This window comes from Rhamphochromis longiceps, linkage group LG13, assembly GCF_057381845.1.
Source record: "Rhamphochromis longiceps isolate RC_006_pf linkage group LG13, R_longiceps_female_GT1.1, whole genome shotgun sequence".
In the NCBI taxonomy this organism is placed as follows: Eukaryota; Metazoa; Chordata; class Actinopteri; order Cichliformes; family Cichlidae; genus Rhamphochromis; species Rhamphochromis longiceps.
In genome coordinates, this window is record NC_140569.1 from 29,589,443 (window position 1) to 29,602,829 (window position 13,387).

Sequence of the window (13,387 nt, forward strand, 5' to 3'; positions counted from 1 at the left end):
TCACAAAGCATTAATTTGAAAATGAGGTTTAATAAGTGGCTTCAAAAGGATGTCGAACACGTCTTTCTGGCCTTCTTGCAGGAAATGCTTTTCCTTGTACTGTGCTGTCTGGCTAAAAGAGCTCAGACTTGTTCACACTTTAAAAAGGCTAAATTATAGATGTCTCATCACTGTGGTTATATAAATGACCTCCGCTGTGAGCTCTCTCTTACACACACACACACACACACACACACACACACACACACACACACACACACACACACAGCCAGTTGACTCCCTCTTTTCTATTTATCACGCGCTCTCTCTCTCTCTCTCTCTCTCTCTCTCTCTCTCTCTCTCTCTCTCTCTCCCTCCCTCTCCCTCTTGTCTGTTAAATGACAGCAGTACATAGTGTACTTTTTTTTCTCCCTTCAGCACCATGGGAACTGCTCATTCTGGATGTTTTTTCTGCAATGATACTGTCTTCCACAAAACTCCAAGATAAACTTAGAATATAATCTAAATGCACCAAAGGCTTGAAGTTCTGTGGCGGTTCAGCTTTGAAGGTGGATAATCGAGGATCTGTGCTTGCTTATTTTTGACAACTGTCCTGTAACAAGTGTGAATGCATTCGGGAAACCTGCATTTTGTATGAATGCAGCAGACCTATGACAAACGGAGGAACCAAAAATAAAAGTTTGTTTACTCTGTGCTCATCGTGATAGTTTGTTTTCAGATCCTGAATTTTTGATGAATTTGTCAAATGTTTGATACCAGGGTTCAGAACAGTCATACTCAATGTTCTTTATGTTTGGAAAGTTGTGTTTGACTTGAATCCAATTAGGCTACCAGTCTTCAGTCTCTGACTGAAGAAATGGTGAGTGATGTATTTTCAGTGGATCAACCTGTCACGATAATGGGACGATTCATATTTAGTGGTGATTACATTGTCTTCTTGGCTTTCCGAAACTGCTGTCATTCATCTGGCTTCTGGCAGCTTGCTAGGCTCTGGGTTTTTTTGTTGTTGTTGTGGGGGGGGGGGGTTTGCATCATATACCACCAAAGTTGGAGACAAGCAGAGACAAGACCTCCCGGATAATTAGAACACATGCTGCTACAGTACATGCAGGAGCAGGTGGGCTGACAGTAGGGCTGCCACGATTAGTCGACTATCAAAATCGTTGACGACTAATTTAATAGTCAACGCGTCGTTTGAAGCTTTGTAAGATCCCAAAAGACGCAGGAATAAGTAGTAGGATTTAAGAGTGTAATAACGGACTGAAACAGAAGATGGCAGCACTGCATGTACAAGGATGCCAGCTGCTGTTAAACCCTGAAGAAGAAGAAGCTGTATCCCAGAATTCATAGCGCGGCCCTGCTCAGTTTCCAACAATGGCGGCAGCTAGTTAGTTTTAATATTACTCTTATTATTCTTTCTGAGTCACAAAATAAACGTTTAACATATTTTCAGGCGAGAATGTAGCTGTGTAAACCTCAAATATCTGCTGAGTTTATCAAGACACCACATATTTTCAAAAGCGCTCCGACGTTTTCGGAGACGTCTGTTACCCACTAGCTCGATAGCTAGCCGGGGTTCATGTTGGGTTTGAGGATTTCATCCCAATACCCAATGCCAGTCAGGGTGCTGATGCCTAGCCTCGAGAGATCTCTGCATCCCTCCGTGGATATGCCACCCCAGACCACCAAACAGCAATCATGCTGAACAATGTTACCGACAGCATAATGTTCTCCACATCTTCTTCAGACCCTTTCAGGACAAAAGAAGAATAATTTTGCGACATAGCTAGCTACTGAAGGAGCTAGCTCAGGAAGACCTTTTCACATCTGTCACTTGTGGTCAGGGTTAACCTTCTCTCATCCGTGAAAAGCACAAGCCATTAGTGGTGGACCTGCTTATTCTGATATTCTATGGCAAATGCCAATCAGGGTAGAGGATGTCGGGCCCTCAGACCACCCTCATGAAGTCTCTTTCTGATTGCTTGGTTAGAGACATTCACACCAGTGGCCTGCTGGAGGTCATTTTGTAGCTCTGGTAGTGCGTATCCTGTTCCTCCTTGCACAAAGGAGCAGAAACCAGTTAAGAGCCTTCTATCCGGTTGTTCAGTCTGACGTCACTAGCCGTGTCTGGGTCTAAACTCCGCTGCAGGTCCATATATCAAACGATCACTATGGGATTACTGAGAGTTGAAAAACTGTCTTTCATCTTTAATAAAATGATCAGCGTTCTGCTCTACCAGGTGTAACAATTGAGTTTAACATCCAGGCATCCATGAAAACGGAATTTATGACATTTAACGGAGTTAGAAGTTAGCAGGGAGTTAGCTCGCTAGCTTCTATCTAAATACAATATAGCATGTCCTGACTGCGGGGTTTTGGAAACAAATTAAAACGTACAGCTCTGCTATCACTTCCAGCATAAATGAAGACAGAAAACTAAACAGCAGTGACGTTTGTAGGGTTACTGAAGTTGGGCTAGCTGGTATATAATGATGTGCTACGTGACCGCTAGCGACACAGCTATGTTAGCATAATATAAACAAGCTAACTTTTTTTCCACTCGATAAAAGTTAACGTGAGTGTTCTCGGTGGTCAGGAACAAATGTAATCGCATGGCAGGATGCTGTAAAAGGACCAAACTTCAGCCAGGAGAACAACTGAGATAATCCATCCACAATACGAGGTTAGTCATTCATATACTGCTGCATGGGCTGGGCTGTAGTTACATCGTAAGGTTTTAAAAACTGAGCTTAAATAAATGATTAGCGGTAATAAAAGCCGAGGGAGGTCAACAGTGATCACTGACTGTTTTAGGAGCTTTTTGAGATCAAATAGAAGAAAATACATAACATTAAACATGTTAACAACACAAAAGCCATATTAAACGCAGACTACTTTAGACCCGGAAGTAGGATTCGTCGCGTCATCACTGAACAACCGGATACCTCTTAATCCATCAACAGGGTTAAGAACCATAACAGGAGGGTGAGCTTGAACAATAGGCAAGCACCATTTGTTTGTGCAGAGAACAGAACCTGACCTACAGCCAGTAGGATATGTGACTATGAGCAAAAAGACCAGTTTTTGTTTCAGCCTGTAAACAACTTAATTCTGTTGTGAAGTTGTGAGAATTTAACAAGTTGTTAATGTTAAAAATCATGTTGCAGTTTTTAACTGTGTCTTATTAGCTTCATTTTCAGACCCAGAGATTACTGGTTAAGGTGAATTTGTATTTACTGATGGCATCAAAACCTGCAGAGTGTGAATGCAAGCAACTCCTAGTTCAAGCAGCAAGGTGGATGTCTCAGCCGGATAATGATGTCAACCATGTTAGCCAAAAGATGCTTTTACAGAAGGCAGTTAATTCAAAGCAAAGATGCTAAAGGACATGAGACTAAACAGTAAAACACAATCGTTTCAGACTGAAAACTGTCCTTGGATGCAGCTTTCTGTCCTACTAGAGACAAATATATATATCTTTGTGTATTTGTGTTAATTATGTGCCACATATCAAACTATTTAGTGAAATTTTTACTTGACAAGTGTGCTTGTGGTGTCCCCATTAAAAAAAAAAAAAAAAAGATGCCATTTTGTTTTGGCATTTTGTTATTTAATACAGTTCATTTAATGTCAGCATACTCTAAAAATAGCCTGTGCATATGTAGATTGTTGCTCCACATTCTTTCTTTATAAATACCAATTTATGTGAGGATTTTTAAAACAAAAAAAACAAGCATATGCATGATTGTTGTGTATATACCTCACTTAGACATCCAGCCCGAAGTTTTATTAGTTTTTAGAAGTTGCTAGAGTTGCTTTTATTCTTGATCTGTTTGCTTCTGTCAAATATTTTTGGGAGATACTGTACATGTCTTTCTATCCCTGTTTCTCTCTTAGATGCTCCAGAGGGGGGTGAGAAGGGCTCAGGGGGTGCTGCACCAATTGGTGATGAACTGGATATCTTTGGACCAATGGTCTCCAACCCACTCCCCTCATCCAACAACACACAGCAGGCCCAGGTAATGCACTCTCTCTCTGTCTTTCATCAGCTGCTTATCACTGCAGGCAGGCTGCAACACACAGAGTCTGCAGAGAAAACACACACAGCAAACACACCATCCGCCTTGTACGTGGCGACACACACTCTCTGAGGATCATATCAAAGCAAACCCCATAGACTCTCTTTTATTGAATTAATTTGACCAGTGTCCTTCAAAGGAGAGTGTGTGTTTGTCTGACAGGGAGCAATAACGGCGAGCTGCTACAGTGAAGACAACAGCTGGGAGTGATGGAACGCAAGCGAACGCCATCACTGAATTTGTTGTTTTCTTCTTTAAGATGGTATCTAATTAATGGCGATGAAAGACACTAAATAATTAAAATGTAGAATGACACAAAAATGTATAACACTACTTTTTACCTGTTGTTTGAATCTGTGACTGACCACAACCATATTGGTCAAAGATATGCCTGATAGGGAATAATAAAGATTGAAAGTACTTAGATTTAGTCCGGTCTCTCAAAAACTGGCATTTTAAAAGACCATTTTTCAGATTTTAATGATATCTGTCATAATTCAGAATACTAATAAATACTGTTTGAGGTTGAAAACGTCAGTTTCATAGCCTGGATCTGTCACCAGGTGCTACATGTTTATGTGAGCTACACAGTCTGAACTGTTCATGTGAGCTGTTGTGTTCATCACTCTAGCCTTTTAATGTTTGGTAAACACATGTAATTGTTATGAGTGTTTGGAAAGTTGACTTCACATTCAGCTATTATAAATAATACATTTAGCAAAAAATGAGCAGTACAGTTGTGAAAAAGAGTTTTTACAGCAATGTGAAAAACTAGTGAAAAAGTACACTTTTGGTGTGTCCGTAGGAATTAAGAAGGTAAGTACAGGGTTCTCAATATCTCTGGTAGCCCTTCGGGCAGGCACTCTTCAGTTTTTGGTAGCCCAGAATAAATTTAAGTAGCCTGAGTAAAAAAAGAGAACAATTTTTTGATTGATGTTTTGTTTCCTTTACAATATTATACCAGAGGTGGGACCAAGTCATTGTTTTGCAAGTCTCAAGTAAGTCTCAAGTCTTTATCCTCAAGTCTCAAGTCAAGTCTCAAGTAATGTCAGGCAAGTCAGAGTCGAGTCTCAAGTCACTGGTGTAAAAGTCCGAGTCAAGTCACAAGTCTGAAATTTTGAATTTCAAGTCCTTTCGAGTCTTTAAAAAAACCCAAAAAAAATAATGTTGCAGTTATGCTAAATGTAAATATTAGACCATGTAATTTTTAAATCTGTGTTTTTCTCAACACATGACAAAATAGTGAACGTAGAAAATATACACAAATTGTGAAATTGCACCTCTTTAAAATGCAGCTCAATTAAACCTAGCTCCAAGAATAATTTTCACCGACAGTTCTGAGATAAGCTGCATGTTATTCTTGGATGCGGTTGTAGGACTGGCTTTAAAATTGCATGACAAAAATATCATACATATTAAAAAAAACTGCATCACCAACGTAGCCTGGACAACATTTGCTAGTTAGATAAAGTCAGCTATCTCATCGTAGCATATTTATATGCACATTTATAATCATACGGTTCTTGGAGTGAGTGCATACACTCATGAAGTTTAGTAACTTCAGGTCACTGCAACAAGCCCAGGTACAGTTTACCGCCGGATGGGTGCAGGACCTTGAAATGCACCGTGTAGAACGAAAGACCATCGTACGTATCATAAGTTTACCAGTCTCACAAATCGTCGTCATAAATACACATTCCTTAACCGTTTATTAATAGGACCTTTGAGCTCAATGGTAATTAATTAGCAGTGGAAATGATTTCTGGTACCCGTCACAGAAATGTAGCAGTGACAATAATATTGTATGCTGTAATCGTACTGGGCAATTAGTGATACAAAAAACTGTTTTATCCTGTGAATAAAAGTATATGTTTTTGTCAATGTACCATAATAACAGAAGCGAAACGCAATATTGTGTCAGGACAATTCACTATTTATGCACAATAAATAAAGGAGCATAGCGCGACAATTTCTGTTCAGCACCAGACTTGCTTGGAACCTATATCACCAATTATGTTAAGAAAAATGACGCATTAACTACAACAGCAGACTGACCTTCGTGTAAATGCTTGGAGCAGACTAACCTGTGAGCTGGAGTGTTCTAGGACGTTATATTTGATCTTTGAATGGCTGCAATCCAGTCGCCTTTGTTACTTCGGAAACATGGCTCGAACAATTTCTCCTCAACGACGTAATCCGATAACAACCGATCTCTTTACCCGTCGGCTTCCCGTGGCTGTCATGCGACCGGCTATTGCAGTTAATAATACAACAGCTTCTTGACATTTTTGTGTTTCTTTTTATCGCTGTATAACTGATTTTAATTGAAAGCCTGCGTGCGCTAGTACCGCTTGCCACGAGTTCCCAGAATCCTTTGCGGTTCTACCCGTGAATGACGTCACATTTTCAATCTCTATATAATATGCATGTTAAATTTTATATTTGGGGTGAAATATCAAGTCTTTTCAAGTAAACCGGTTCAAGTCCAATTCAAGTCCCAAGTCATTGGTGTAAAAGTCCAAGTCAAGTCACAAGTCTTAGAACATTTTTTCAAGTCAAGTCTAAAGTCATAAAATTAATGACTCGAGTCTGACTCGAGTCCAAGTCATGTGACTCGAGTCCACACCTCTGTATTATACATTAAAGTATAATATTCCCAGTAACAAAGGCGCTTGTCGACTCAGACATCGAGGGAAACTCACAACACAGCTCGTCATATTCCAGCCACAGAAATTCGTTTGTCCATGAAACCAAAAAAAGCTGCGCTTTCTTTTTGCCTCATAGTCTGATTTGTCCTAACTTTTGCGTTTTGTGGTAAGCTTTTCTTTGGCTGTCCCTTCTTCACCCTGACCTTTATTATTTCGCTCTGCAGAACTAAAATACCTGCATAAATTCATCTGTCTTTACACATGCACACATAACGGTCAGCGATTCTCTGCGCAATCAACCTCTATCACATGTTTAAGCTTGTTGCCAGAGATTTCACTTGTCACGTTTGAATAGTAAGCTACTGAGTGATAAGACGATGCCAGAGGAATTGGTGCGCAATTAATCTGTCACCCTCTGCCACTCCCTATACACAGTTCGCACGATCGCAAAGTGAAAGCAAAAAACAAGCGCAAATTCAAACGCGATCTCAATATGTCACATATTGACAGTGGCTCATCGATGCCGATGGCATAATTACCCAGCTACATTTGCGAAAGAATGCAAAGCATTGACATATATTTTCCTTCCTATGACAGCAGGGCTGAGTTAGATTTTGGTAGCCCGACTGGAAGAATCGCTAGCCCGGGACGTCAGGCTAGCGATTTTGCGAGCCCTGAAGTAGAAGCCATGTGTTACTTATCAAATAGTCTTGATTATTTGTAAGTGTGAAAACATCTATAAAAGAAGAGTTGTGACAGTTTGATGGTTTGTGGCATCATGTTAATGCACCTGGATGTGCCAAACTTCCCAGGACTGGACATCCCAGCAAATTCACCTCAAAGTCAAATCCTGTTATGCTCAAATTGCAAAAAACCCAAGAGCGACACCTCTGACTCTCCATGGCTCGGTTAGCATGTTAAATGTTAAAGTCTATGACAGTAAAATTAGAAAAAGACTTAATGAATATGGTTTGTTGGGAAGGGTTGCCAGGAGAGAGCCTCCTCACTCTAAAATGAACACGACAGCACAGCTTAGGTCTGCTGAGTTGCATCTGAACAAACCACAAGCTTTCTAGAGAAATTTCTTTTAGACAGGCGAGATCAGAACGGAGTTGTTTGGTCATAATGCAGAGCCCCACCAAACACAGCATGTCTGCACAAACACCTCAGATCAATTGTCAACTCTGTGGTGCACGCTTGTTTTGCATCCTCAGCACCTTTGTACCTTGCAGGCTTTGGCTCAAACATCAAAGCATCACCTATTGCAGAAAGAGAGGCATCACTGAATGGAAAGATTCATAGAGCCTCCGAAAAAAATCTCCCCTTCTGAATTCTTTTAACTCTATTTGGTTGTTTGCTGTTTTTCAAAATAGGTTGTAGTAAACATACATTTAATTTAGTTAACCAAACGAATAACTAAAACTAGATATGAAAAAACATTTTGGGTAATAAAACAATCAAAACTAGACCTTTAAAAAAATTTACCTAGCCGAAAAGATTTTGTGAACTTGGAAAACAACCAAAAATTAAATTCAATTATAGAAGAAATGCTGTTTTCTTTTAGTTTGTATTAATTAGGTCAAATTTGTTATCACAAACTGAGGAGGATGGTGATGTTGGGTTAGGGTTATAAAACAAACCTGCACAAACTAACTGAAACTAAACTGAATTAAAAACAAAAAGTTCAAACAAAATAAAAATAAAAACTAATAAAAAAACAAAACAGAATTATAATAACTCAAATAAGTTAATAGTCTCATTACATTTTCGTTACCAAGAAATCATGTGTGCCACCATGCACAGTCAACCCCAAAGATGTGAGCCTGGGAAAAGCCTGAAATGTGCTCCATGAATACTCACCGGGGTTTAAAGAAAATAATTACCTTTTCAATCACGATGACAATATTAGTTAGAGATGTTGAAATGAAATATTTATGTGCTGTTTTTCTCAAATCATTAAGAGCATTTTTACATATTTCTGCAAAATAATTGAAACTTGGGAAGATGATTAAGGACGAGGAGAGAGCAAAAAAATAAAGTAAATGAAGGATGAAGAGCAGAGATGAAGCTGTTGTCCAGTGGGTGTCTGCAGCCATATTGGGATTTTCATTTTCTGGGTAATCAAACAGGATGTTCATCAGAATGAGAACAAAAGAAAATTGGAAAAGAGGTTGATGCTTGACTTCATTTTTCCTCCTTTCCTCTGCTACTTTGTCAGCGACTGCTCTCATGAGGATGGGGAAGTTGTGTTGAATTAAACATTTTCAAGGAACTGTTCAGTTTAAAATGCGGTAGGCGTCTTTCAAGTGTGACCTTTGACCTTTGATTCACATGGAAATGAGAACTCACACTGTCAGGCAGAACCACATAATGTCTATTTATATAAATGGACAGTGTCTGCATACTTGCAGCAGCACAGTGCTACATGTCAAATATACGGTAAACACACAGGTATGTCATGAACTGTGACCTTGGAACACCCACATACATTGAACCATCATAGTCAATCACGGTCAGGGAGAACACTCTCTGACCTGTTCTTAGGATTCAAATTGTACACCTCACTCTCTCACACACGCACACCGCCGTGCCTCCTGGGGCAAGACCAGGCAGTGGCTCACAGGAAACCCAGGCATGAAGAACAATTATGGGCTTCTGTAACTGCAAGCTCTCCCTTTGCCACTACCAGCCTCCCACTTGCCCTATAATCTCCCCTCCATGCTCACCTCCTCTGTGACTCCATCTACTGCACTGGTGCTTCTGCCTCACACGTTGGCTTATTTCCATATATTCATGAATCACAGTTTGGTTTTTTGGGGGTTTTTTGCTCGGTCAGTGAAGCTCTGGTGTGGTTGCATGTAAAGCAGTGGATGCTGCTCTCCTTCAGGTCAAACGGGAAGAAAGGTGTCAGAGAGGACATGAAGACCATTAATGAGCTGATGTAAAGTAAACATAGCATTAGTGTTTGTGTAGGTCCTCAGGCATCCAGGTGGTGGTAGTCTCAGGAGCCTGAATAGAAGGCTAATCGACTTCTTTAAGGTTTTTTTCAAGATGATAAGAGGTGAAATGTCTGTTTAGAAAAAAACCCCCAAAGAAGTCCTGTCTTATTCTTTTCTTTTGCATGTTTCTTTTGCATTTCCCAGTTTGGAATCAAGCTTCTGCAAATTTGTTAGAGGCAATTTCTGGCAGTGTTTCTCACTTGGGAGAACAGCTTCAGCTCAGTGGGCCTTTATACTTTATAGGCATCACAGTTTCCATAAACAATATTGCCAAAGCTATAACAGTAGTTTATAGATTAATATCTAGTTTATATAAAGTATAATCTGTCCATATATGTAGGGGGCTCACAAAAATAATGATATTAGCAGTAATGTAGCAGTTAGAAAGCTATAGAAGTTTTTAAATTTCATCAAGTGTTTTAGGAAGAAATGAATTCCTGCCTTACCCGGCTGTCAAACAGTCACCACATGTTGTGTTTACTTTTGTTTGCCTTGCTTCTTTAAACAGAGGAGCAGGCGTTTCTTCCTTGGTTCCCATTTTGTCGTTGCTGAGCCTGAATCTGTCTCTGCTTTCTATTCCTGATGCAGAAAATATCTAGACTCTGGAAAGTGCTTGAGTTGGCAGATATTGCAAAATGTTTTCTTTATTATTTTTTTTCACATAGTTTTTTTTCACGATTGTGTTTAGAAGACATCGAATGCTGCCCAGTAACAGCTGCAGATATCAACAGTTTCGTTTTTATCATTAACCCCTCTAGGACATTATCTGCTCTGACAACAGCTGTAACTAACTATCCAATCAGATCAGAGAACAGAATGATATTCGGTAACTTAAAGTGACGATAGGTGAGAGAAAGGTAGCACAAAGTCGGCCGCGCAAACATCATAATCCATGGAGACTTCTGCCTAACCTCGTCTGTCAGCCTGTCTGTTATTACTGCAAACATGAAGGGGCTCAGAGCCAGTCTCTGATGCAACCCCACCTTAAACCCATCTGTCACTCCTACCACACATTTCACCACTATCTCACTCTCATCATACACGTCACATACTTTTCTGCTGGTCCTGACTTCCTCATGCAGTACCACAGTTCCTCTCGTTGCTTTCTCTCGAATGTGTCTATAGAGACACGCCAGACCTTCTCTGCACTCCTCCATCAACACTCTCTCAGCAAACATCACATCTGTAGTGCTCTTTCTCAGCATGAAGCCATACTGCTGCTCACTGATCGTCACCTCTCTTCTTAACCTAGCGTCAACCTCTCTCCCATATCAACTTTACCTCTCTGCACATCACCCTTCATCACTACCAGTACACTTCTTCTCAATTCCTCAGGTGTCCTCTCGCTCTCCAGGGTTGTATTAACAATCTGGTTAAAAGGTCCACTGCTGTCTCTCCTAGACATCTCCTAGCATCCTGGTACTCCTGTCTAATTTCTTCTTCTTCAGGACAATTGCACTTTTTCATTTTCCTTAAATTTTTTCTCTGTACTTCCTCATTCCTCCATTTAGTGTCCTTGTCTTCTTTCCTCTGTCCAGAGGATACACAACATACCTTCCCTGTATTCTCCCTCGTTTTAGTTGTACTTTCCCAGACAACTAGCAACTCTTCCCTACGACCTGAAGCTTGTCTCAACTTCTTCCTGAAGTCTTTACAACCTTCTTCCTCATATCCTTATGTCTGTTATTTGGTTTTGACTAGTTGGAGTTTGAATTAATAATAATTGACAACTTTACAGCCACTATTATAAAAATCAATTATCTAAAATTCAATTTCATCCTTGCTACTTCAAACGTACACTGTAGATATCTGTTCACACATTGCTTTGGAAATAAAAATTTATTTCTGTCAAGTAATGTAATTATGATAAGTAATTATGATAAGAAAAATGTAATTATTGATAAGTCTTGCTTAAATAATAACAATTCAATTTTATCTATCTAAAACTGCATTTTGGATATGCTCACTGAGTATTCGCCGAATTCTGCTCTGCATGGATTCGTCGTGTCTTCTGTGTATGCATAAAATAGCATACACAGAAGACACAAATGCAGTCAAGATTGCTGGAGTTTAATGGTTAGATGCCATCTGTGTCTTTACTTCCCAGTCGTAGCAAAACTAAGAAGGCAGGTGGTGGATTTGTAGTTGGTGCTTGTGTAGTTTGGAGGGATGTGTCTTTATTTAGTCTTTTACAGAATCAAACATGTAAGAGCAACAGTGATAAACAGTCTAATGTAAGCGAATGATGTTAGCTTTCTGCCTGTTAATCAGGCATTTACTCCACGGCCAAGAAATGGCTTTGAAATTACTTTTGAATATTGACTATTTTTTCAAGGCATACACATGTATTGTGAAAAACTGGATGTTTTATATGTTACATGTAGTTTAGTGTGGTGTTACCAACGCAAAGCAACGTTATTATTTGGAGAAAATTACTTTGATGTTCTTTAGGATGACATTGGCAAAGTCAGTGCTGCTTTATCCTTTTCAGACTTTCTCTCATTTATAAGGGAACATGCAAACAGGGTGACCTCCATGTTATCTCTCTACCCAACCAGGATGGCAGACTTCATCTTGAACCTTGTGCTCTCACTCTGCCCCAACATATCTGATGTATTAGGAAGCCTCAAGGCCCCTCCCAGGGCCAGTTGACCCAAATTAGTTGAGCTGATTATTTCCTCAAAAGCCTCGAGTAGCTGTGCAGGTTATCCATACAGCTACACCCAACCCCACATCTGATTGCAATTGTTAATTTAAAGCTGACAGTCAGACAAAGTTAAAAGATGTCTGCCTTTGTTCATCAGCCAGGACCAACAGGATTGATGGTTTTCTAGTTTCCTTAATAGTCTCAGTTTTTTTTTCTTGAATAGCATCTCTAATTAAACAGTTAATAGAGAAGACATGAACAACATATTCATTATTCCAGAAAACAATGTCCCAGTGACATTCCTGGAGACTGGTGGCACTGTGTAATGCTACTCTGTAAATTTAAAATTTTATTTTCTGTACAAATGCAATTAATGAAAGCCATTAACAGAGCAGTGAAAGCTACATGAGTCAGTTATTTGACACACTGTAGCTGTCGTATTTATCTGTAACTGAAACAGTCATTGACTCAGTGTGTGAGATTTACATAAGATATAAGTCAATAAGTGTTATACAAGTGATGCAGTCGTATTTTAGTTTCTTCTCTACACTGTTTTCCCGTTTCCGCACCAACCACAGTTTGCCCTCTGTTTGCCTACACCTTAGACCTTTTTCCCCCAACTGATTTTATGCTCTATTATCCCCTCCGTATGTCTCCCATCACCCCTGTACTTCCATTTTCTTCTCTTTCCGCAGGTGCTCACGATTCATTCACTCACAAGAATATATTTGCCTTGAATCTGCACACACAGCACTGTTTCTATTTATCCTTCCTCTTCATCCTTCAAAGGTGTCTTTCCTGCTGTGGTTTACGCTCCTTTTCTTCCCGGTACATCACTATACTGCTTACTGTATATTTTGTTACCTTGATGCAACATATTGAAAGTAAACAGGACTCAGTTATGTTTGGCATTTTTATCTCATGTTTTTACTTTCTTTTTCACTAAAATAGTGCATACAGTGCTACGCTGAGTTGTATCTGTAGGTTTTTCTTTCAGTCTGCATACATACATAT

General features: G+C 39.6%; 1 protein-coding gene across 4 annotated transcripts in view; it reads left to right on the forward strand.

The window, feature by feature from the left end:
- LOC146656081 (stromal membrane-associated protein 1-like) overlaps positions 1-13,387 on the forward strand; it is a 159,122-nt gene that overhangs the window by 114,240 nt on the left and 31,495 nt on the right. For all 4 annotated transcript variants that reach the window (XM_085428971.1, XM_085428974.1, XM_085428976.1 and 1 more), the window contains one exon: positions 3,898-4,019. In XM_085428971.1, the coding sequence (XP_085285097.1) occupies positions 3,898-4,019 (122 nt within the window). The remainder of the gene's footprint in view (positions 1-3,897; positions 4,020-13,387) is intronic.